The 25,134-nt window shown below is 39.6% G+C and overlaps 2 protein-coding genes across 7 annotated transcripts in view; both read left to right on the top strand.

Annotated features, from left to right (window-relative positions):
- The window catches only part of LOC149319300 (neuronal PAS domain-containing protein 2-like), a 96,020-nt gene extending 78,647 nt beyond the window's left edge, over positions 1–17,373 (top strand). For 2 of the 5 annotated variants that reach the window (XM_089511427.1, XM_089511424.1), the window contains 5 exons: positions 9,655–9,855; positions 10,923–11,110; positions 12,722–12,814; positions 13,556–13,733; positions 16,014–17,373. In XM_089511427.1, coding sequence (XP_089367553.1) covers positions 9,655–9,855; positions 10,923–11,110; positions 12,722–12,814; positions 13,556–13,733; positions 16,014–16,199 — 846 coding nt within the window. In that variant the 3' untranslated portion in view covers positions 16,200–17,373. Of the gene's footprint in view, positions 1–1,385; positions 1,533–9,654; positions 9,856–10,922; positions 11,111–12,164; positions 12,292–12,721; positions 12,815–13,555; positions 13,767–16,013 lie in introns of those variants that run through there. The other 3 variants (XM_089511423.1, XM_089511425.1, XM_089511426.1) reach the window with 3 other exon arrangements.
- Positions 17,374–18,835: 1,462 nt separating this feature from the next.
- On the top strand, positions 18,836–24,353 carry LOC149319299 (large ribosomal subunit protein eL31). 2 transcript variants are annotated; one of them, XM_089511422.1, is made up of 5 exons: positions 18,836–18,932; positions 20,368–20,474; positions 23,234–23,359; positions 23,984–24,096; positions 24,282–24,353. In XM_089511422.1, the coding sequence occupies exons 2-5, from the start codon at positions 20,368–20,370 to the stop codon at positions 24,311–24,313; spliced, it is 378 nt and encodes a 125-aa protein (XP_089367548.1). In that variant the 5' UTR covers positions 18,836–18,932; the 3' UTR covers positions 24,314–24,353. The 2 variants fall into 2 exon arrangements, with proteins under 2 accessions (XP_089367548.1, XP_089367546.1); XM_089511420.1 differs by lacking the exon at positions 18,836–18,932 and having other exon boundaries at positions 20,343–20,474.
- Positions 24,354–25,134: the final 781 nt, after the last annotated feature.

The raw sequence follows: 25,134 nt of genomic DNA, 5'->3' as shown, positions 1-25,134 counted from the left end.
AGCCCCTCTTCGGCTTCTAAAAAGAATTCTGAGCAATGCAGTCCAAAAAATAATATTTCCCAGCTCTGTTTCCTGTTTCTGTAAACCATCCCTATTGCTGGTTTCCACAGTGCTAAGGAGGGGAAGACCTTCCAAATTCTCATTCCATTGCACCATCATGAGTGAGATGTGATGGGATAACAGGTTAGTGTTCAGGATCTTAATGGAAGCAGTTGGACCCACATGTGATGCATGATATGATCTAAATTCAAAATGTTGAAATTTTAAAAAATCAAATTACATTCTTCTAGTTATCATTTTACCGTTGAACCTCCACATTCATGGGGGGGTTTAAGGGTTCAGGGCCTCCATCAAATTGGAAAACCCACAAATATCTCTACCACCCCCCAACAAATAGTCTGTATTCCTGTCTTTATGGGTAAGGTGGGACACCAGAGCGTTCTGATAAGAAAAGCTAAATATCTTACAAAACTACAACTACCAGAATTCTATAGCATTGAGTCATGACAGTTAAAGTAGTGTCTAACTGCTTTATTTCTGCAGTGTGGCATTAGCCATCACAGGGTTTTCTTGGCAATTTTCTTCAGAGAAGGCTTGCCATTGACATCCTCTGAGGCTGAGAGCATGTGATTTGCTCAAATTCACCCAGTGAGTTTCATGGCTGAGTGGGGATTTGAACCCTGATCTCTAGTGTCATTGTCGAACACTCAAACCACTACACAACACTGGCTTAAGATGCAGGGATACTTGGTATTATTTTATGTATTTATGACTTGCTAAACTTTTTTTGTATTCTTTACATTTTCTAGTCTATGCATGTCATCTGAGATTTTCTGCAGTAGGCCGCAAAACTAAAAAAACACTACCGATATTTAATTATTGATGGTATTGATGGTAAACTCATAAATAATCAAATCCATAAAAGTTAAATCCGCAAAAGTTGAGGTTCTATTGTATTTCAGAGGTGCAAAGAGTAACATGATTTGATAAACCTGATTCCAAATAAAAACAAGGGTTCTGAGAATTTTTAACCTAGAGAAAATGGGTTTCATCATTTGTCAGTGAGATAGACTTTTCATTTTTTTCTCAAAACAGATGACTGCTCTAAGAGGATAATCTAAAAGGTGAAATGCATCTTGGGTTTATGCATTCTTATGATTAATTTATAATAAAGAAAACAAAGGAAAATCTTTAAGAACTAAAATTTTAGCGAAAATGGGAACAAATGGGAAAGGTTCCTTGGTGCCCTAAGGGAATGAGGGGAAAGTACAGTACAGTGTACCAATTTCTGTTATTTTGCACACAAGTAATCTAGGACAGTTTATATAATAACAGTTACTATACTTAGCAGTAAAAGAACATAGCTCTTTATTTTCTTGTTTAAGCTCTGTGCTCAGTTTAGCATGTTCCAAACCATCAAGGACCAACTTGAGCAGCGGACTCGACTACTGCAAGCCAATATTCAGTGGCAGCAGGAAGAGCTGCAGAAAATCCAGGAACAGCTCTGCATGGTACAGGATTCCGACATGCAGGTTAGCAGGAGAATACCCCAAAGCATGTCTTTTCAGATGAATTTGTTCTGATCCAGTGAGCGGCAATCGTAGAGCAGAAACAGATTTCTATACACAGAACACCTTAATGCACAAGGGGCTGCTAGACTGAGGATGGGGGTCCCATTATGCATCAGCCTTGCATACATATTTGTCCCTTCTAGAGTACATATTGAGGGGTAGTTGTTATGTTAGTTATGCAGCTAAATACAACAAAATCCAAAACATACAAGAGTGATACCTTTCTTGGCCAACCAACATGAACAAAATACATAATGCAAGTTTTCAGAGCTCCACTAGCTTTTTCATCAGACAAAAGATGTTAACAAATCATATAGGAGAACTAAATGGATGATGTTAGAGTACAGGCCTATATTTTGTATCAGATGTTGTTTCTGGTGTAGTATATTTGATTTAGGCTGGTCTCAATGCTGGCAGCAATATACAAAATGTTGACCTGTGACTCTACCATTGTCACTTCTCCTGTATGATTATTTAATCTTTTGTCTGATGAAGAAGTCAGTGGAGCTTCAAAAGCCTGAATTATGTATTTTGTGCATTTTGGTTGCCAAGAGAGGTATTGGTGGATTTCTTTGTATTTTGTTCCTTCAAGAGGGAGACCTCATTGTAGGTATATCTTTCTTTCTGTAGTGAATGGATTAATCTGTTCTTACAGCATTTTGGCTTCAGGCTGCCTCTGAAAAGAGTTGCTTTCATTTAATACAAATTTGAGACTAGCTCATAGCCCAGCCCTAAACTTTTCTGTTTTCCTTGTGATGCTTGATACTGTCCCATGTGGCCAACATTGAAATTTGCCTTTGCAATTCTACCTCATGCCACTGCCCAGTCTTTAAATTGAGGAAGGACTGCACAAAAGGTTTTAGTAGCCACCTATTTTTCTGGAATAGGAGGGACTTTTTGAAAGTGACAGTTCAATTTCACCAGTTGCGGGCTGCAGTTGTGAAATCGTCATCACAATTTTACCCCTATATCATTCTCAGCAAAAATGCCTACTCAAACTCAGGTCCAAAACACATTGCAGAAATAATCCAGTCTGAGACCACTTTAACTGCCCTGGTTCAATGCTAGGGAATTCTGGGAACTGTAGTTTTGTGAGCCATTTACCCTTCTCTGTCAGAGAGCTTTGGTGCCACAATGAACTACAATTCTCAGGATTCCCTAGCCTTGAGCCAAGGCAATTAAAGCTGTCTCAAAGTGGATTATTTCTGCAGTGTATTTTGATCCTCAGTTTTGCTTAAAGAACTTGAATGTAGGGACAAGGTAATATTTTCAGTAGAGAACCAACGGGAAAATGAAGAGATGAGCAATACATACTCCACCAAGCTATATCCACATACCTTTAGCTATTTCCGCTGTCTCCCACCCACCTGCTCCATTCCCAACTGCAGATTCCCCTGCCATTAGAATCCCAACAATTCTATTTGGAAACAAGATACATGAACCATTTCATGCTCTTCTTCCCACCAGGATGGTGTTCTCATTGGGCTGTTGGGTGTGTAGTTCTGCTGCAAAATATGGCGTATGTTCCCTTGGCTGCATGTTTCACAAGAGAAATGCTGGGTTTGGTGTAGCAGTGATGACAATGGTATCTTGAAAAGCGGTAGCTCAGTAGTGGTGGTAGTGGTGTGAGCATGCAAACCGTGATTAGTTTCAGAGAAGTACTGAAGTACAGTATATAAGTCTAGAAATTTTAGTCCAAAAATTGACCCCAAAACCTTGAGTCGACTTATTCACAGGTCAGTGTAAGTACAGTACTTTAACTCTTATTTAAAAAGGAACCATTCCCTGGTGAAAGGCAAGAGTTTTATCTCTCCTGGAAGCACTGACCCCTCTACTCTCTCATCCATCCAGCTTTTAGTGGGAGCACAAACAGGCAAGAAAATAAAGAATTCATTAGAAATTAAATCTGCATTTTAAACTATTTTTTCCCTCTAAGCAACATACTGTTAGGATGTGTGTTGCATGATAAGATCTATCTAAGGCTATAAATAAATACCGAATTATGCTGCCTCTCTGCCCAATAGAGCATTTGTTGTTATTAATAGATTTTAATAGACTATATTTTAAATTGTGACAAGTTTAATTCTTTTTAAGGGGGGGGAACAAGATATATTATTATGTTTTGTTTATTATGTATTGTGTTGGTTTTGTTTTAATCTGTAAACGGGTTTGATTGCTATTATAGTAGAAAGACAGGATATAAATAAAAGTTTTGTTATTTTATTGTATTATTATTAAGGCTTTTTCTTTGTTTTGCTCTTAAAGTCTATGCACAGAATTTTTATGCCCTAAAATCATAGAGCCGGAAAAGAGCACAAGGGCCATCCAGTCCAACCCCCTGCCATGCAGGAAATCCCTATTTCAGCATGAATGAAAAAAGATAATCTGGCTCTCCCCCCCCCCCCCCCCCCAGGTTTGAAGATTCTCCAGAATACCCCAAATACCCTCTGGGGATTGTTGAGGGCATTTCCTCTGGAGTCCAGGGTCAAATAACATTTTATCCCCACCCCCCTCCCCATGCCCTCTAAAGTGTGTTAAGTGGATTTCCTCAATGTTTGGGCTCCTTTCTAGGAACCAATTTAGGTCCTCAAGAAGCCTTTTTTGAAACAAGATGTGATTTCTACTCTCTTCCTGTTGTTAAAATAAGGGACCTCTCCTAGGTCTGAAATGGCCCAGAAATGCCAAAAAACATTATGAAAATGCCCCCATTTTCTCCCTAGAGGAAGTTGGGAAACAAAACCCCCTCTTTGATTATTATGGTGTTCATTATCATTACTATTCTTACTATTACTGTTTTGCAAATGTGGATGTCATGTGGACCCTTTCACAGTTGCCCACCCCTGATCTAGAACCATCTTAATAATACATCACTGACAAAATTTAAAATGGCTCCTTGTATTAAAATGCAACATTGTATTAAAATACAATTTTATTGTATTTTAATTTATTTTGCTTTTAATGTAATGGTAAATACAGTTGTCATTTTAATACAATGTTTTTACCTGGTGCCAGGAAGTTGATATTTATGCCAAGTGGGCTTTCTCGGAAAGAGTGCGACCCAAAAAGAGCCTACTCTCTTGCTGATATCTATCTTATCTCTGATGGACAAGGCACATAGAATGTGGCAACCTTTGATAATCTGAAAGTGCCCATTAAAGTAGGATGGATGTAGAATTAAGGAGTGGTCGATTATCTAGTCCATCTTTTTAAAGTCTTTTAAAGGCAAGCACACACATTTTGAATTCAGGTTGGAAGTGAACTGGAAGCAATAAGCATGTTCTATACTCTCACATATTGTATTTGTTTGTGACTTGCTACTGACATGCCCACACTACCTCAGATTATTGTTCTGTTACTGTGAATTAATTTCTTGTCTCTTCATCAGTTTGTTAAAGGAGAACACTCATTCTCTTTATATTATCACATTGTCCTTTTTCATCTAAAACTAAATAGCTTTAAGGCTCGAGCCCCATCACGATAAGACATTCACAGATAGCAATATTCATAAAACAGCAATATACAGATCAGTTTATTTTCTGAAAGAAATGTCTCATAACTATAAGTCTGGCTTGCTGTCTTTCCTTGTGATACCTTTTAAAAATAATTGCTGTTGGTGATAAAGAGTTTCCTGTTTGATCACCACAGATGGTTCAAAATGCCTGTTTTCTAAAGGGCACATATAGAAAAGCTTTTTCTCATATCTTTTTAAATATGATGCTGTCTGTTTCTAGATCTGAGGGCTGTTGAGCTTTCATGTTTTTTACTTTTTCCCTAAGAATACTAACAAGACTGGCAATTAGAAGAGATTAGTAATGTGCCTCTCAGTGCTTGACACACTGCAAAAATAGTCCTAAGATTTGTGCTGACACATATTTGTACTTCTCCTTTACTTTTACTGGTTATCTACTTAAAATTTCTTGCAATCTGAGATCTTGGAGAAGTTCCTGTTTAGGACTGCAGAAACATCAGAAACAGAAAATCAAAGTTCTGCTTACAGCAATGAGAAGGAAGCCTTTTCCGTAAATTGGGATTTCATTTCTTATTTATGGCAGTGATTCCTAACCCGTGTGTTCCCAGATGCTGGATTACTACTTCCAGAATCCTTCAGCATTGGATATATAGGCTACAGATTTTAGGAGTAGGTTCAATATTTGAGAATCTACCATTTTTGGAGAATTGGTTTGATGGTCTACTGAAGTTTCGATTATAGTTTCCCCAAATATTTAGTATTTAATAGACAATGTCATGTGGTACATTGGGCAACTATAGTCTTCCAGGTGTTGGTCTGCACCTTCCATAATCACCCACAATTAGCTATGAACTGGAATCCAATAACATCTTGGGGGAGGTACTCATTCCCCATTTTTATACATAGACATTTTAACTTAATCTCCCTCGCCCATAAAATTATTTCCCACTGTGTATATTTAAGAGCATTAGATATACATAACAGATTGCATCTAAATCAAATCCCACTGATGTCAATGGGACTTAGGGAAACTTGTCCCATTGATTTTTTTAAAAACATATCTTCATTAATTATTTCCATAATCATATATTCTTATCTCACATATTGTAGTAATACATAATAATAATAGATACTAAATTTTCTTTGCTTTTCATCGGTCTGCTCTAAATAGGACTATTTCTAGACAAGGGATGTAAATCTTCATTTATTTCATTATTGCATTCAGGAGCAAAGAATTTAAAAAGTTGCCCCCAATGATATTACAAGAGTTTTATGCACTTTTAATTTATTTTTCACATTTTGGCAATACTTGGTTTTAAAAACATAGTTTCAACAAAAACATTGGGTTTTGTACAAAAATCAATTTATTTATTTATTTTTACAGAGAAGCCAGCCACTGTTTCACACCCAGCCACTATTTTATTTGCACAAATTTGGAGCTTTGCTCAAAAAACAGCATTTCTGCACAAATTATTTTTTCCCAAAACCTCCCCCAAATGTGAATCTTCTTTTATTATTGACATCCCTATTCATTGAGAGGCCATTTTTTCTGGCCATCCCCACTATGTGAAAATGGAATCAACTAGATCAATTTGCAATCTTTTTGGTTGAGCAATGTAAATTTGTGGTTTAGACTAAGTTTCCTGTTAAATCAAGGTTTTTAATGTGTGAAACGGTGTCTTGTTTCAGAAGAGACTTGCATTGCCCAGTGGTGGGATTATCCAAAAGGTTGGAAACACTGATGAGAAGACTTCTGGGTCCTAACAGAGTGGCCTGAGAGGTCAGATATGGTCTTCAGTTTATATGATTCCCATCTCTGATTTAGACAATATAACTATATAATACACAATGAAACATGACTGATTGAGTACAGGCAATTTGTGGCAGTGCATTTAGATATTGAAAAACATGTTATTCTGGTTTTCATAATAGCCTTGTGCTTGGTTTTAGGAATGTTGTATGAATGTTCTTTCCTGGTGGAAAAGACATAGGCTTGTTCTTGCAAATATACACCTTGGACCTTAAAAAGGGGGTATGAAGGTGGGGAAGGGTAGGGTTTGAAGCAGGAAAATGATTACATGGGAGGGATCTCATGCAGAAACTTGATTTAAAGTTTAAAAAACCATAAAAGCGGGTTGTTTTTCACATGACATTTGGGGTTTACCTGAACAGAAATTAGGAGTAGTTTTTCAGACGACGTTTGTGCCAGTGAGAAATAACGCAACATTAATCGGAACTCAAAATCAATAAAACCTGTTACTTTTTACTTTCAGGACCTTACCAAAAGTAAAAAGGAGTGTGCTTTGTCGGCATTTGGATTAATGTCGTGTTATTTCTTATTGACGCCGCATCTGACAAATAACATGCAAAAACAGATTTTAAATTTGCTTCCATGTGAGAAAGTCCTATGTCAGAGAAAGATATAATGACATCTACCCACAATTTCTCTCATCTAATTGCCCCCCTCAGCTGCTTTCCCATAAACAAAATAACATGCGTTTATCTTGTTCTCCGGTTGTTGTGATAATAACAAGTATATATAAAAGGTTTATGAATGAAGAGGCTGGAGAATGGATGTTATTCCTAAACAGCTGATTTCTAATCACTGCTAGCAGTACTTCCATTGTTGATTTAAGAGTGTATTTTTACATGTTGCATTTGACACTCAGACAACAACTGAACTATTCCTCACCACATTTTCTCAAAATTCAAAGAGCAAAGGGTTTCTCATGATTCCAAGGATTGCACTTACAAATGGAGCAATGGAAGGTTGAAACATTCTTCGGGAAATACTCTTTTTACTAGTCCCAGATATGTTTTAAGTGGTTGTGTGTGGCAAGCCCTATATAACTTAGGTGCATGAGTGTGTTCTGTGCCTTCAAGTTGTTTTTGACTTATGGCAACCTTAAGGTGAAGCTACCACAGGATTTTACTGGCAAGTTTCTTCGGAGGGGGTTTGCCACTGCCACCTTCTGAGGCTGAGAGAGTGTGACTTGATCAAGGCAAGTTCACCCACTGGGTTTTCATGACCCAGTGGGGATTTGAACACTGCTGTCCAGAACATAGGAGATTATCATATGGGAAGAACACGTCCTTCTCCAGTGCTTAAATCATGTTAATTGTACGTTACTACCGAATGACTGGTCCATTACTGTTTACAGACAATAGAAGAATGGGATAAGTGCACGGGGGTGTGATAATCTTCCCCCCGATCATGTGATTAATGCAATTTAAGCATGGGAGAAGGATGCTTTCCTCTCCCTATAATCTACAGTGTCTGACACTCAAACCACAACCCAATGCTGGTTCTCTCTAACTTTGGTGCAGAGTATCTGAAAGACTATATTTCCCCATACAAGCCTGCTCAGGTTTGAGATCTATAGGGAAGGCCAGTCTCATAGGCACTTTTAGCAGGGACGTGAAAGAGGGCTTTCTCAATGGCAGCTCCCAGATTTTGGGAACAGCCATTAGGCAGCCTCCCTTCCTGTTGTCCTTCTACCTGCAGGCACAAAGACTTTTTCATTCAGGCAGGTTTTTGCCTGGTTGCTGAAAAAGCAACTTTTAATATACGGATGCTGTGCTTTTCTTCATTTCATTCTTTGTGCCATTCTTTTAATTTAGTTGTATTTAACATTATAGTTTGTTTTAGTTTTCATAATACAATTTTTGTGTTTTTATATGTATCTCTTAAAGGAGTAAGCACAACAGGAGGGTTTCACAAACAGCTCAAAAAATACAAGAGAGAAACTTGAGCTAGAAGGTGCTAGTTGGAAGAATATAAGGAAAGATAAATAAATACTTTCTATACAAATTTATAATAAAATTCCTGTGCTCTTCTAGTACAGGGATGGAAGTATGCAGCCTGTAGGTTGTGTCCAATTCCTGAGAGCCATAGTGGCGAACCTATGGCATGCATGCCAGAGGTGCCTGTTCATCCTGTTCCTGGCTGAACAGGCAAATGCCTGTTCTTCCTATTCCCCCCCCCACTGGAGAAGTCCCACCCCAGATGTCCCACCTCCAGAATGCAGAAGTCCTGCCCCACCCCAGTGATGCCCCCGGAAGTCCTGCCCTGGTGCGGGCACTCGGTCTCTAAAAGGTTCACCAACACTGCCTTAGGGCTTCTAGTGTGGTCCCACATTACTTCACATCCCCCATAATTATTTTTAAAAATGGGTGGGAAGCCAATCACACCTTCTAGAGACAATGGGATGCTATTTTGCAATAGCTACTGCTGTTTTTCAAAGGCATCTACTGGATTTAAAATGGATTAGGGTGGGTGGGGAATTCATGAAACCTCCCCCCAGCCTTTTAAATTTGTATGTTTGTGTATATGTGTGAACTCTTATATGTCACCATATGAGAGATATAGATACAGATTGTTAGCAGGCAGGGAGAGGTGTGTGCAGTCCTCAGACCTCCACAAGTTACCTACCCCTCTTCTGGCTTCAAATCCATAAATATTTTCTGCATCTAACTCGTGGAGCAAGTTAGTCCTCTGACTATCCCTACTTATAAATTTTATTCATTAAATAACAACATGGAATTGAAATGCCTCGATTTGCCTTAGCAGAAGATGAAGTTTGTTTTGTTTTTGTTTTTTAAATTTCCTTCCAGATGTTTTTACAGCAGTCAGCAGCTTCAATTAATATTACCAACCCACAACAGTCAGAACCTCAGAGGAAGCCAGTGGCTCATCCACTTCAACAGCAGCATGGGCAGCAAGTTATTTCAAGACCTTCTCTTCAAGAGCAGGTTGCAACTTCTCAGACAGTAGAACATCAGATGTTAAGGGAAGAAAATGTGCTGTCAAACCAGGCCAGTACTAGGATGGGTAAAATGCAGCCTGTAAGCCACAAGCTGCCTCTCCCATGACTCTGGCACTCCAAAAACAAAATAGGAAAAAATCCTCACAATTTAAGGGACAGGGGAGAGAATTGTGAGGCCCTTGTGTGTAGCCATTGGCCACTGGTCCCCATTTTTTCAGCTTCAAAAATATCATTTTTGGCCAGAAGATCATTTTGGGGTATGTGCTTTTTCTTCAGTAATGCTCTTTCAGTCCCCTGACACACGCACACGCACGCACACACACACACACACACCAATTAGAAAATAGTTCTCCAAATGGCACAAAAGTGACATCAAAGTTCTGGAACATCACTTCCAGGTTGGCAAAAAGTTTAATGGCTCTAGTTGGTGGGCATGAAAGTGATACCCTTGACTGTTAAGAGTATTCCCCAGCTATGCTGTAAGGAGTGCAGGGGATAAATTCTCCACATTTTTGGCTATTTGAGGCGTGGGGGCCTTTCCTCCCCAAAAAACAAGAAGTGGATTGGTTTTTCAAAGAGGGGCCTTTGAACTTAGAAAAGCTCTGAGGATATCAAAACCATGGCAAAATTTCCCATACCCCCAAAAGGCATGAGCAACTCTTTAAACAAAAACAAAAACAAAATGGTATGTTAGTGGACATGGGGCCCGAACAGACAGGCCAAAATAAAGATGCTTTGGGTCACTTTGGAGGTATGCTGTTTAAATGATGCATGCGTCCTAAGAGGCCAGAAGTCATGCCAAAGCCACGCTCCAGTACTAAGTACTGGAGAGCAGCTTTGATACAGCTTCTGGACTCTTAAGATGTGTGTGTCATTTAAACAGCATACCTCCAAAGTGACCCAAAGCAGCTTTATTTTGGCCTGTCTGTTTGGGTTCAGGGAGGATTTATGCAGTTGACAGGGTTATTTGCAAATTTAATAGTAACTCATATAATTGCCCTCAGCAAAAGAGGGAAATGAACTAAATCTATGTCAGTCATTCTGTAAAAATATTCCTAATTTTGTTTTACTGTTGTATCCTTGTGTAATAATCCCAAACTATTTTGGTTATTGTAGGACAAGAAATCAGTGGCTACTTCACAAGGGATGCAGGATGGCTGCCATTCTTCCAGCAATTTATCTTCCCAATTCAGGGACACCTCTCTGCTCCCACAATCTTTGAGCATAGCTCCACCTTCTGTCATTCCACAGGATAGCAGTCACCAGCACAGTACTTCTGATTTTGGTCATGACCAACAGTTGAGGTAAAAGAAGTGTGTGCTGTGTTTATCTTAATGCAAATAGGCATTGTCATTGCTGCAAAATCTGTAGCTCCATGTTTGGATTATTACTTTATAACCAGTAAACATGGAAAATGTTCAACAAAAAAAAATCTAATTTTATCAAGATGGAGCACACACCATTTGGGTATCATTTTGTTTGCCTCGGCAGATTAAACTGGTCGATCTGTTTTACTGTATTTTTTTACTTTGAAAGCTATTTTATTATTGTATTTTTCTATTTTATCATATTTTCATTTCTATGACAGTTTTTGCTGAATTTGCAGCTCCCCATTCTAGTATCTTATCATAAAGAAAAAATAAACTTAAAGCAGGAATGGGCAACTGCCAGGAGTATACCCCAGTTGTGCCCTCCACCAAATATTTCATTGGTTTTGCACTACCTGCATTATAAATTTTTCATACATAAAAATGGCCCCCATATCCTTGAGAATATGGGCAGTAATTTTACCATGTTTTTTTCCTTCCCAGTGTCATTTTAGGGCTAAGAAAGGCCTTCTTTTATCCAGGAAGTAAAGTGGAATTTTAAAAGGATGTATGCCCAGTTTCTTTAGATCTGGCAAGATGGATTAAAGAATTAACAGCTAATGTTGTGAAAAAAATTTAGAAAAATAATCCAGGTACATAAGTACTTTAAAAAAGTTAGTTGCCTCTTCAGATGACTGCTTAATAACTGCTTTCCTGGAGTAAAAGAAAAAGGTGTTTAGGCTTGGCAAACTGAATGAAAGCTTTTAACTATCAACTATTCTAATAACCAGCATACACAATACAATATCAAATGTCCCACCATCAGAAATGAGTGACTGCTGTTTGGGGTGAGCATTATCATGGCTGTCTTTGACATTAGGTAAGATGAGATGGCTGCTTCAGGTAGCAGATGTTACAGTGGTAAATAAAAAGCAGCAGTATAGCATTGGGGGAGGGGGCAGAGGTATGTTGCCCCTTACTTGCCCTGCCATCCTTAAGATAGCCTGTTCGTTGCCCTTTGATGTAGTGAAGGATCTTCTCTCATCACCAGTTCTGAAGAAAATTTCAACTGCTACTTCACATGTGGAATGGGAGAGGGACAGGTGCATTTTGCTTCAAGTGGTAGAATGTTATCAGCTGGAATGGGACGTATTTATAATGTGATACCACATCTCATGGTAAGAGGAAGAAACTATTACAGCTGAGTGTCAGTTCTCAAGGCAACCACAATTTAAATCTACACTAAGACCTAAATCCAACTGCTAGTCCCAATTAGATCAGTGAGACTTGTACAAATTAGTTTCACCATTCAGCAACTGCTTCAATGGGTTTCATCTACTTGACATTAGCAATTGGAATTAGGCCTAAACAAAGAATTAATGTCTTATGAGAACGAGTAGGCTCTTGAGTGCATTTGGCAATAGGATTCAAATTGTGCTTTATTCCACAACGAATTAAAATTTGTTCCTGGGCCCAGTCTAATTTAAAGTCTCTTACTCCCACAAAACATGCAGTTACCTTATGCAGAATAAATCTCCTCCCTTTTCAATGTATTAAAGTTACTTGATCTTCACCGATGTTAATTTTCTTTAATTTTCTGTTTTCCAGACTCTTGCTGAGTCAACCTATTCAACCAATGATGCCTGGGTCCTGTCATGCAAGGCAGTCATCAGATGTTAATGCAGCTGGACACCAAACAAAGTATGTAATGCAATATATACACACACATAGATAATTAAGATGAAGAGGCAGTTTTGAAATTATATTGAGAAACTTCATTTATTCTGAGATCATGAAACTACAGATCCATCTAGAGGTGGTACTTGAGCTAAACAGGAGACAGAGTAAGGATGTTATCTTTAGCTTCTGTCTTACAGTTAACCTCTCTACCATCATCCAGCTAACCACAATCCTAGTTTTCACAGAAGTCAGCTGCTCCAATACATAGCTTCACTCCTGCAGTTGTGTATTAGTTTTTTCAAACCATATGGCTTGTCCAATTTTTAAGACCTGGGGGAACTAATGGGGGCTATTTCAGACAGAGGAAAATGTTTAAGAACTTGGATCCTGATGCTTGAAACATCATCTAATGTAGCCATGCACAGCCTGCAGCCCTGGGGCATGTCTGTGGTCCTTGGCTGCTCCCTGAACAGCTCCCCAAACCAGCAGGACTCTGTGATTTCAATAAAGATTGATTAGCACATTGGTGTGCATGAATGTGCCATGTATTTGCATGTGCAGAGATGTGTGTAGAAGAAAATAATCTGTGTGCAGTGCATATATTGTGTGCATGTGTATGTATATATGTGGGTTAGCCACTTAAAGTACATAGATCCTGAGTCAGCCGCACCTGCTGTTTTCTTACCTATTGTCTCTCATGGATTGTGCTGTGACAACTATATTATTTTCACAAAGCCTTAGCTGGACTGTTTCTTTTAATAGATATTCTCAGAGCCTACAAGCATTCCAAAGTTTGGAAGTACAAGCTTCCAGCAGCAGTGCACCTGTAGTGCTGATGGGACAAGCACTGTTACACCCCAGGTTTTCGGCAACACAGACTTCTCAGGCTTCATCTTTGCAACCTATGCATCAACAGCAGCAGCAGCAATGCTACTTGCAGGTGGGCTGGAACAGAACTGACATTATCTAATGGGTAAGCCGCCCTGGACGTTTTTTAGTTGAAGGGGCGGCATGTAAATGTTTCAAGGAAAAGTAGTAAATTATTACCATACAGCTTTTACCAAAGGCAAATAGCGCTACACATTGGGACCATAAATTCTATCCATTTTTCACAAACCAGTTTCAACTTGCATCTGTGTTATGAACATGATAAGTGAATGTTGCAGATCAAGCTATAAGGCACTTAGTTGCAGTCTCTGTCTGTTTCTCTCTCACACCCATAGTCAATCACTCTTGTCTCTTTTTCTCACACACACAGCAAATGATTCCATACAGTTATATAGGATGCAGTTGTGTCGATATGCTTCCAAAAGTACACATTATTTTCCATATCAAATTTTCTTTCATTCATAAAAGGACCCAAAAGAGTGGACTGGTTTTAATTCCATTTTAATTGTGTATGTGTGATATTTCTATTAAGATTTTTAAGTTTCCAGTACCAATTTTTATTTTATGTGTATGTTGCTGCTGAATACAATAGCCTTCGGTTTATACAGTACTTAAACAAACATTAATTGAACTAAACTCAGTAGTAAGTTTTTAATACCAGAGGAATAGTTAGAATTATGAGAAATTTTCAGTCAAAGTAAAGATGAGAGAAAATTGGATCTAAATAGTTTCACTTCTTCACTCTTCTATAAAAATGTACATTATTAGCTTTCTGTGATTTTCATTAATTTGTTTAGAATCCATTTGAGTAGACATTAATAACTGACTATGGTGCAGCCTCATAGTATAGCTCCATTCACTCAAATACAGAATAATTTCCCAATTAATTATTTCTGTACTCTGCAATATTACTGGGAAAATTAGCTATTTGGAGATTGTGACTTTGCATATGTTAAAAACAGCTCATATTTTATGTATATCATGAAAACATCAATTTGTTTTAATGTGATTATACAGGAAACTTTCTGAAGGAGTACCTGGTCGCTCTTTCTAAATCTAATTTTAGCTCATTGTTTCTGTCAAGTGGATTTCCTTTCTTTCTTTTTTTTTTCTGGATCCTGATTACTTACTTGTTCCTTTGTTTTTTCCTTTTGCTGCACATAAACTTCCTGAATGATTATTTGTCACTGATTGCTCTTGGCACTGTTAACAAATAAACTGCCACTTCAACATCAGGTTTTTCAGTAAAATAGTAAACATGAATTGTAGATATAAGGGTCAAATTAAAAAAGCCCAAATATAGAGAATTCCTCACTTTAAGAACAGTAAAATCCGTCCACAGTAGAAGGGCATTGGCAATGTCAATGTAGGGCTGTAGTCCTTAATATGTGTAGTTACAAATAAGTACCACTGAGGTCTGGGGGACCTTATTTTTAAATAAACAAGCTCAGGATTGTTATCCATTAATAATAAACATGATTGCCATGTGAAATGTGGAATCATGGCAGGAAAGAGGAGGCAAGAAAAGGAGATGAGGCAGAATGCATTGGCAAGGTAGGACAGGAAATCATAAGGTGGTGAGTTCAATACCAGCCAGGGGCTCAGGGTTGACTCAGCCTGGCATCCTTCCGAGGTCACTAAAATGAGTACAGTGGTACCCTGGGATACGAAAGCACCGCCTTACGAAATTCCCGGGATACGAAAAAATCCCAAAGAAAAAAACTGTTCCGGGTTATGTTTTTTTTTTCGGCTTACGAAAAAAATTTTTGGTGCTTTTCGGCGCTATTTCGCACGAAATCGCGGCTTTTAGCGCTAGCGCCTATGGCATTTCGGCTTGTGAAGGCTTTTCGGGTTACGAACGGCGCCGCGGAACGGATTAAATTCGTAACCCGGGGTACCACTGTACCCAGCTTGTTGGGGACAGTTAGCTTATACGTTGTAAACCACTTATGGAGTGCTTAAGTGCCCTGATATGCAATATAGAAATGTACTTGCTATTGCTGTTGCTATTGCTATTGCTAAAGCAGGCCAAATTATTAGACAGGAAATCCCACCAATTTCTGTTTAAATAACTTTATAACTTCACGAGTTGGTTAAAAAAGTTCCATTTCACATAAATAGTACAGTATTTGGTCCATTAACTTACCTACACCAAATGTTTAGTATTCTTCAAATTATTATAGCCAACAGGCAACAGTCACAAAGCAATTGGTAGTTGTTGCGGGTGGGGATTGTATAAACTATACCAAATTCATTTTAATTATAAATGAATCTTTTGTTTCATGTCTGTTAAATCATTACTTGGCTTCATCAAATTCTGTTTTTTGCCTAGGTGCAGTCTGCAGGACCTTTACACAATGTGCAGGCAGAGTCTCTGGTCATACCTTCCTACTCTCCACAGGAAGAAAGCATAGAGTACCTTCATGTGCAATCACAAGAGCAGCAACTGCAGCACCCAGTTGGCCGGAGAACCATTGGCTTGCCTGAATCCTCAAACATGCAGCAATGTCTGCAGTAGAGTCCACCATCACAATTAGTGCACATTTAGCTTTATTTAACGATGGCTGGATAGGAGGAAATGTCGGTGCTTGAATATGTATTCATTTCAAAAGCTTTGTGGCATAGAGGGACTACCAAAGGTAGACCTTGATGGATAGTGCAATAGGAGAAGGAACGGGGATCATTTTGCAGATGTTTGCACTGTTTTGTGACTGTGTTATTAATGCTAATACTAATACATGCCATCATATGCAAATTGTGGCACTAACTGGTATGTGTTAGTAGGAGATTCTGTTAAATATTTTGACCAGAAAATGCTCTGGTTATTCCAAAAAGAAGAAGAAGAAGTAGTAGATGGCCTTCACTATTTTGATCATTTAATATGAAAAGCACTGGTTCAGAGAGATTTATTGAGAGAATGAGAGATTATATTTATTATGGTTAATATTATTATTTTGCACAGCTGCACAAAAAGCATAATCTAGCACTTTTGGTAAGGAAAAGTCTGCTCCAGTGACCAGATGAGCACTTCCAGTAAGAGAGAATATACTGTCATTTATTTAAAAATAATTAAAAACACCCTGCAATTTGTAACCCTCAAGACCCTTAACCAGAAACTTGTTACCTACCCACCCTATTCTTGCTACTTCTAATATTTCAGATAAATTACACTTGAGTTTCCTATTTACTTATTGAATTACAACTGTAAACAGTGGACCTAAGCACAATCATTTGCAGCTACTATTTCAACATACTAGCCACGTTCTTTTAAACACTTTGAAGAGAATCTCTTCTACTGACTGGACAGACCCTTCACAACTGTTCACAGAACAAACATCTGGAGGATATGCACTGTGTTACTGCCCATTCAGTGGGAAGATGCTGCAACTGTATTACATATCTCTTTCATTATTACATTTAGGACTGAATTTTCCTCCAAGACATTGCACTTTTGTATGCTTTATGTTGATGTTTCTAAAAGAGATTTTATGTCATTATAAAATAAGTAGTGTTAAAAATGAGCTGTTGTTAAAAAACAACAACCATGAACTATTTCTATATAAAATGAAATTATATGGGACTGTGTGGAAATTATTTTGTATATGAAAGATCAGCTCATTTCACAAGTCTAGAGCTTTTTTCATGTTTTCTGTGAGTAAACATTTCTAAATAAAAGAATAATTAGAAATATAGCTTCAGGCCTACAGCTTGGTCATATGGGTGCTTGCAGAAGGTTGTTGGTATGTCACTCTTTGCATTAGTCAACATCTGGTATGAAACAAGTAGTTCAAGACCAGTTTGTGCTATCTGATTACTTGCTTTTTGTCATAGAGGCTCTTTGGTCACTGTCCACTCATTTGTTCTCTTTCTTTGGTTTACCACTTGTTAAATTTGGGTTTTTAAGAACACAAGATGAACCCTGCTGGATCAGGCCAAAGGTCTCTCACATCCAACCTGCTATTCATTTGGTGACCAATTGGTTGTCTCTGGAAAGGCCAAGGAGACATGAGTGCAATAATCCCCCCAACCCACTGCTCATCCACAATTGGTATGCCAAGGAACAGTGTCTCTGGTAGTGGACAGAATGTATATATATCGAAGGGGGACAAAGTGCACACCGAGGGTTGTTTTTATACCCTTCCTAGGCTCACCCATTTCCCCAATTTTTGAGAGCCTAAAACCAGGCAATCTTACCTGAAATGAAAGGAGACAACCATAGGAGACAACCCACATAGCTGAGTAATTTTTGGCCCCAAATTGTGTTATGTGCGAAAATGATGGGTGGAGAGCATGTGCAATTTCCCAAGACTTGAGGGTCTTGGTACAGCCCCATAAACTCTTCTTCAGAGGGTTTTTTGTCTCTGCTACTGCCATCCTCTGAGGCTGAGAGAGTGTGACTCCCCCATGCCACTCAGTGGGTTTACCATGGCTGAGTCAGGATTCAAACCCTGGCCCCCAGAGTCCTAGTGCAACTGTTGATTAATTTGAAACCAGAATTTTAACCAGACTTAGCAAGGAGACCCAGAGCCAATTGGAAAGGAAACATAGTTCATTTAGCTGTAGCTGTTCCCAGTAGGAAATTCATCCAAATTCCTGGGACCCCGGATTCAAAGTGAACCCAGTTTTTATAGAAAACTAGAAATCACATTTCATTGGTTATATTGAATTGAACATCCGCACCCCTGTATTTTCATTGGATATTCTTCCCACATTACAGCTAACCTATTCCATTGTCCCTCATGAGTTAGACATCCATCAACCTTTTATCTGTATGCTTTGTTCCACTGTCCCCAAACTATTTATGCAGTACTTCCTTTTATTTGGGTTAGACTCTTAAGTTAGGAGCCCTTTCCAAATCGTTTACATTCCAAAAACAGATAATTTCACATGACCTGCATTAAATCAACATGCCAGCACTGTCACCTTCAGCTCCTCCTGGACACAAGGGACAGTCTAAATTTTAACCTTTCTACCACACAATGCTCAAGCCACTAGGCTACACTGCCCCCCCCCCCCGAACAGTCTTCCTATGTGCCTCCTTTCACAAGGAGGAAAAAGAGCCTTGGAGGACCACTCTTCGCCCCCTCCCAACTTTTTTTGCCCCTCTAGGAAGCCGGGAGCATCCGAAACCGGAAGTAGCCTATCGCTCCCTTTCCTCGCTTCCCATCTCTATGGTTCTTCCGCCTTGGTGGATTCTTTTTCTCCCATCGTGCTTTGCGCTTCCTTTTCGGTCTGGCCCTGGGAAGGAAGGGTAAGTCTAGCTGTGGCGGTGTTTAGCAATCCGTCGCCATCCGTCTCTGCGGAGCCACGGGCGGCCGGGGTCAGGGTCGGCCTGGCTTCCTGGGGCGAAGAGGCTCATGGAGGGCGGGTTATTTCTGGGGCTGGGCTGGGAGTCTCGCCGAATGAGGCCGACATTCCTCTCCCCCCTCCCTCCATCTCTCCCTGGCTGCCGCCATTAGAGCTTAAGTAGGCAATTACTGTAATGGGAACCCAGGGGAGACGTCTGGGATATATCAGTGTTTCCAAGGGCCTGGCCACGAGTGCTTAATGCCTTTAAATATTTGGACTCTCTGAGCTGCATCACTACTATTTGTTTCTTTATTATCAGTATCATTATTCATTGTGTCTGTTTTCAAGGAAGGAGGAAGAGGCAGAGAGGTTTGCCTATTATCCCTCCCCATGGGTGCATAAAACATAAACCTTGCACGGAAAGGCTTTTGGATCTGGCACGGTGGAGGCGGTAGGCACTCTGTGAGGTTGTATCCGCACTACAGAAATAATCCAGTTTGACACCACTTTAACCACCATGGCTCAATGCTGTGGAGTCCTGTAGTTTGTTGTGGCACCAGAGCTCTCTGACAGACGAGACTCGCGAAACTACAGTTCATAGCATGAAGTCATGGCAGGGAAGGTGGCGTCAAAGTGGGTTGTGTCTAAAGTGTAGACACAGCCATTGGGGGCAGCAGCAGCATCAAAATACTGCACTGTATCCTCTCCTAGGAAGAGTGCTCTGGCTCAGGTGCCGTTCAGGATACATTACTTACATATTCTGCTTCATTTATAGGCTCCTTTCTCTCAGGACGGGACCCAAGGTGCCTTATTATTATACACACAGATACACGTGGGTTTGGTTAATATGTTCTCTCTAGGAATATCTGGGTCCTCCAGTGCAACTCTATGGTCAACATCTGCCAAATGTTGACCATAGGATTGTCCTTGAGGACCTACAAATGCCTAGAGAAGTGTTCTCTCTAGGAATCTCTAGGTCCTCAACCACGACTTCTGGGGCACATTGACCACAGAGTCATACTGGAGGCCCAGAGCAGTGGTTTCCAAACTCTAGTTCTCTGTGTGTTTTGGACTTTAGCTTCAGAAGCTTCAGTCATCTTGGCCCATGGCATGGGATTCTGGAAGCTGAAGTCCAAAACATCTGGAGAACCAGGGGTCTGTAGCATGTTACTACTTCCTTCTTCTTCCTTAATTTTGGCTCCACTTCATAGTTGGTATTCCACAGTGTAAATATTGGGTTTATTTCTTCTATGGATATACTTCTGGGAGGGGTAGTCTCATTGTGTGCCTGGTGACACTCGTGGACTGACGCTCCTTTATGTTATTGGCCTATGCCATATTTTGCAGTGGCAAAGAAGGCACTAAAAGTTCTGCTCTTGTCTGAATGTTGCATGCAGATGGCGCCCGCAAAGAAAGGTGGCGAAAAAAAGAAAGGACGGTCAGCTATCAATGAGGTGGTTACACGGGAATATACTATAAACATTCACAAACGGATCCATGGCGTGTGAGTAGCTTTTCCTTTTTTTCCCCCATGCTCAATTTTCTTGTGCATGACAAGACTTGAAGGAGATGGAGTGAAATTCCTTTGTCTCATGCATCTCTGTGAAGAAATAATATATATGAAAAATGCCAATTACTCTGATATAATTGACACCATACTTACTGTTTCCTGCTGAGGAAGAAATTTTCCTGTAGAAGATCCACATCCTCCTTTAGGCAAAATGGTGGTCACTAATCTTAATTATTTTATTATAGGCAAATTTATTTATTTATTTTGTATCCTGCTCTTTTTCCAGGACTAACTAAAATAAAAATCCACTTTTTACCACCTGAATATAGAGAACGGTCGTCAACAGAGTTTTAAAAATGTTTGTCGAATAGGCAGCAGCTTTGCCTTCACATGTTTTGGATTGAAGCTCCCATCATCCCTTATCATTGGCCTTGCTGGCTGGGCATAGCGAATACTCTAGTACTGAACATCTGGAAGCCCTCCTCATGCCCATCCTTGAGCTAATGTTTTGGACTGCATGAGTTGTATTCACAAGCTTTCATGAGAACATTTGAGGAAGGCAAGAAAGAGGGCTTTTTAGTATCAAGATGTTATTTCTCAAGCTTTTGTGGCTCTTGATTTATTTAAAGGAAGTGAAGTAGCTTTTTAAAAAGCTTATGTTTGGGTCAAGACCTTGAAAACAAAAAACAATGTTTGTTTTGGGGAGGGATATAAGCAAAGAGGCTGATAAGCAACTTGTAAGACTTGCATGGTGTAGTGGTTTGAGTGTTAGATTAGGACACTAGGAGATCATGATCTGAATCTCTGTTCAGCCATGGAAACCCACTGGGGGACCTTTGGCAAGTTACGTTCTCTCAGCTTCAGGGGAAGCTGGTTTCCTCTGCTTCAGAGACTAGGACCCAGAGCAATGAACGCAAGCTACAGGACAAGAGACTCCACCTCAACATTAGGAGGAACTTACTGACAGTAAGGGCTGTTCAGCAGCAGAACACACTCCCTTGGAGTGTAGTGGAGTCTTCTTCCTTGGAGGTCTTTGAACAGAGGCTGGATGGCCATCTGCTGGGGATGCTTCGATTGTGATTTCCTGCATGGCAGGGGGGTTGGACTGGATGGCCCTTGTGGTCCCTTCCTCAACTCTGATTCTAAGGCAAGGACAACCCCCCCCCCCCAAACAATTTCTGCCAAGAAAACCCCTTGACAGATTTAGCTTTGGTTGCCGTAAGTTAGAAATGACTTGAAGGCACACAACAACAGGAAGAAGACCTGTTGGCTCAGCAAATAAGATTTTTAACTGCTGGAATAACATCAAAAATATTCTGAAACTAGTGTTGTTTCATTTTGTTTAGACTCTTGTTTTGGATGAGGATGCAGGACTGCTTTTAAATTCAAGGCCTATTAACTGGTCATTGTAAAAGAAAAAATTTGTTAACCTGTTGGCACTTGACTTGTGTGACTTGCCCAAGGGGAAGTAGGCCCTTGTGTATTGTTGATGCACAGTGGAAAAGATTTGTTGTTTTTCCTGTTTATAATAGGAACTATTTGGAGTTCATATTCTTGTCACAGAGCTGAACAGGAAACACAGTAATTTCATAGTGATGTGACCGGGAGCAGAGGGAATTAAAAGTGATGGATACTTGCTGTTTTCCATCTGTGTCCTGTTTGTGTCTAAAGTACAGGGTGATTAAAAAGAATGGTGCAAAACCTAAGAAGACCAACTTTTATTTTGCACCGTTCTTTTTTAATCACTCTGTACATTTATTATTATTGCGGAGAAATCAACGCAGAAGTGGATTCTGGAAATGTAGTCGTCAGCTTTGACTTGTTTTTAATTTTAAAAAACAACAACAATTCAGGGTAGAATGCAAACAAAACAAATCTTAGATAGATAGGAATTTTCAGTTTCTAAATTGAACTGAGCCATTGTGCTGCTTGGTCTGAAGGGATCCAGAGCAAAGTGCCATCCATTCCATTCCCACTGCCATGGTTTACCCAGCCCCCTCCCCTAAATCCTCTTTCTGGGTGCTGCACTGGTTGCTTTGTTAAGCTGCTCTCTTCTCTGTCGCCAGTAAGAGCCTTTCCCTCCTCAGACACTATCATGTGAATCCCATTTTGGGAGAAAGACAGGATATAAATCCTTTAAATAAATAAAACAGTATTAAAGACCTCTTTTCTAACAGGCCTGTCCAGACAATTTTAAACTGAATTTTAAAATGGTATATTTTAACCTGGTACCCTGAGCTCAGCACCTGGAGAACCAAGCGTTATTCTGATAGTCAGCAGTTGTCTGCCATTTTCATTTGGAAGTTTCTTCAAAAGCAAGAGTGGCAATAAACCTGGCCAGATTCTACCTTTTGAAGATGTGTTTTATTAGGACACTTCCCTCTTTGTCTCAAAAAGTGCTGTTGTTGACTTTTTGCCTTGGGGAAAATGTTCCTATGAAAACAAGACTAGGCAGTTGCTTCCTTAATTAACATCCCAGTGCATCTTCTAGACTGCAGAGACATTGGTGGCATTTGGAAGCCTTCTGGGGTATGGGACTGAATTCACTTCCAGAGATTCAAGCTTGGCAATACCACTGATCACAACAGTTGTGACCGATGCTTCCCTCTGCCAACTGCCTTATTGCTGAAACTTATTTTTTTCAGAATAAGAGAAAAACTTTTCCTGCCGTTTCTGTATTACTGTAGGTAATGAAGGATCCTCAGGTTTTAGAGAGACATCTCTTTTCACCTAATGAATATTTTTGCATTTAGGGGCTTCAAAAGGCGGGCTCCCCGTGCTCTCAAGGAGATCCGTAAATTTGCAATGAAGGAGATGGGGACTCCTGATGTACGCATTGACACTCGTTTGAACAAAGCTGTCTGGGCAAAAGGAGTAAGGTATATTTCAGACCGTTCAGGACAGGCAGTACCTTTTGTGCTTTACCTTATGGGGAAAAAGTTATTAACTATCTGGTTAATATGTGCATGCTAAGGTAAAGGTGAAATACACCAACATCAGTATATTTCTCAATGTTAGTTGTTGCCAGACAGATTGGTACAAAACTGTCTGGGACTGAGTTGGGAGTTTTCCACTCCTAACAGCCCCTGAGAAGTAAATTTTTAAAAACAAATTGCTGATTCAAATACACGTTTCATTCTCAGTGGAAGGGCAAACAACCAATACTAGAACAATTCTAAACTTTAGTACTGTAACTGTTCTCCAGATTTTCTTGGTGGAATGCTTCACCTAGCTCACGTTTTTGCTCCCGTCTCAAAATGCATTGTGAAATCAATGTGATTCTAGACTCAAGAGATTGGTGGGTTTTTAAAAAAAGATCTGGAGAACAGCCTGCAAAATGTTTTATTAAATTCTTCTGCATTAGCATTACAGGATTGGAATTCGGTAATCACTGTTAATTGGTGGTTTATGCCATATCTTTTTTGGCAAGTGAATATTAGTCAATTTTTTTTTTAAAAAAAGGCTTCATTTGTGCCCTAATCATAGTTGCAAATATTTTATAGGAACGTTCCTTATCGTATCCGTGTGCGTTTATCTCGAAAACGCAATGAAGATGAAGATTCACCCAACAAACTGTACACATTGGTTACTTATGTGCCAGTTACCACTTTCAAGAGTAAGTCTTTTCTGGTTTTGTGGAATGGAGGGAGATTTGATGTTTCTGCTGTGGGCTGTGCTTAGATATTAGTGTTGCTTTTTAGCTTTCATTCACGTTAAGGCGTTTGAAACTAATGTTTGCTAAGAGTGGTATGTCAGCTATTTCTGTAACTTATGCAAGTTTCTTTTTTTTTTTTTTTACAGGTCTACAGACTGTCAATGTGGATGAAAACTAAATTTTTATTACAATAAAAATTATAAAAGTGATACTAACAAGCTTCTTAGTACATACTTTTTTGAGGGTTCATGTATCACAGTTCAAAGATTGGCAGATCAGTACTGTATATTTTTGGAAGTCGGCAGGAGAGAACATAAATTTTCACATGACTTAAAGGTGTTATTTCTGATACTCTTTTGACACTGCTTGAAGATAAACAAGCTGCAATCCTTTCACATCTGGTTTCCCTTCAAGTGCAAAGAACTGTTCATGCTGAAAGGAAATTGATCTTGGATTCTCTCCCAAAAATCCACTCTGATTCTGGGGATGGGAGAGCAGCATGCTTGGGGCCTGCCAGGAGAGGCTGTATTTCAGCAAATCAGTTTTGAGCTGTATAACGGGTTTTAGTGGGAGGGAACTGGTTAGAGGGGGGAAATGCTATCTGGCGACAGCAGAAATTCTCGACTTCTTCCTGACAGCAGGGCAGTTAGTTTCATGGACATTCCAATGATTAAGGATAGGGTTGTCATGCCAAGAACAACAGTTGACTAGCTTTAATGAAAACAGCTAATCAAGAGGGTAATTACGAGGTTTGTTGTTGGGTCTTCAAGTTGTCTCCAACTTGGGGGTGACCCTAGGTGAACTTATCATGGGGCTTTCTTGGCAAATTTCTTCAGAGGGGGTTTGCTATTGTCATCTTCTGAAGCCGAGTGGGTGTGATCAGCCAGTGGAGGTTCAATGGCTGAGCAGAGATTCAAACTCTGGCCTGCAGTTATAGTCCCAACAAACTACTACACCACACTGGCTCTCGATTAAGAGGTGCTCTCTATAAAACAAGAG

The sequence above is a fragment of the Sceloporus occidentalis genome, unplaced genomic scaffold, assembly GCF_023333645.1.
Source record: "Sceloporus occidentalis isolate IW3139 unplaced genomic scaffold, rSceOcc1.0.p SCAF_2, whole genome shotgun sequence".
In the NCBI taxonomy this organism is placed as follows: Eukaryota; Metazoa; Chordata; class Lepidosauria; order Squamata; family Phrynosomatidae; genus Sceloporus; species Sceloporus occidentalis.
This window is presented reverse-complemented; position numbering and strand designations above follow the sequence as displayed.

Coding starts and splice junctions, on each gene's coding strand:
- LOC149319299 (XM_089511420.1), top strand. CDS start 20,362: ATGCAGATGGCGCCCGCAAAGAAAGGTGGCGAAAAAAAGAAAGGACGG. Junction 20,475..23,233: donor CACAAACGGATCCATGGCGT/GTGAGTAGCTTT, acceptor TTTTGCATTTAG/GGGCTTCAAAAGGCGGGCTC. Junction 24,097..24,281: donor GCCAGTTACCACTTTCAAGA/GTAAGTCTTTTC, acceptor TTTTTTTTACAG/GTCTACAGACTGTCAATGTG.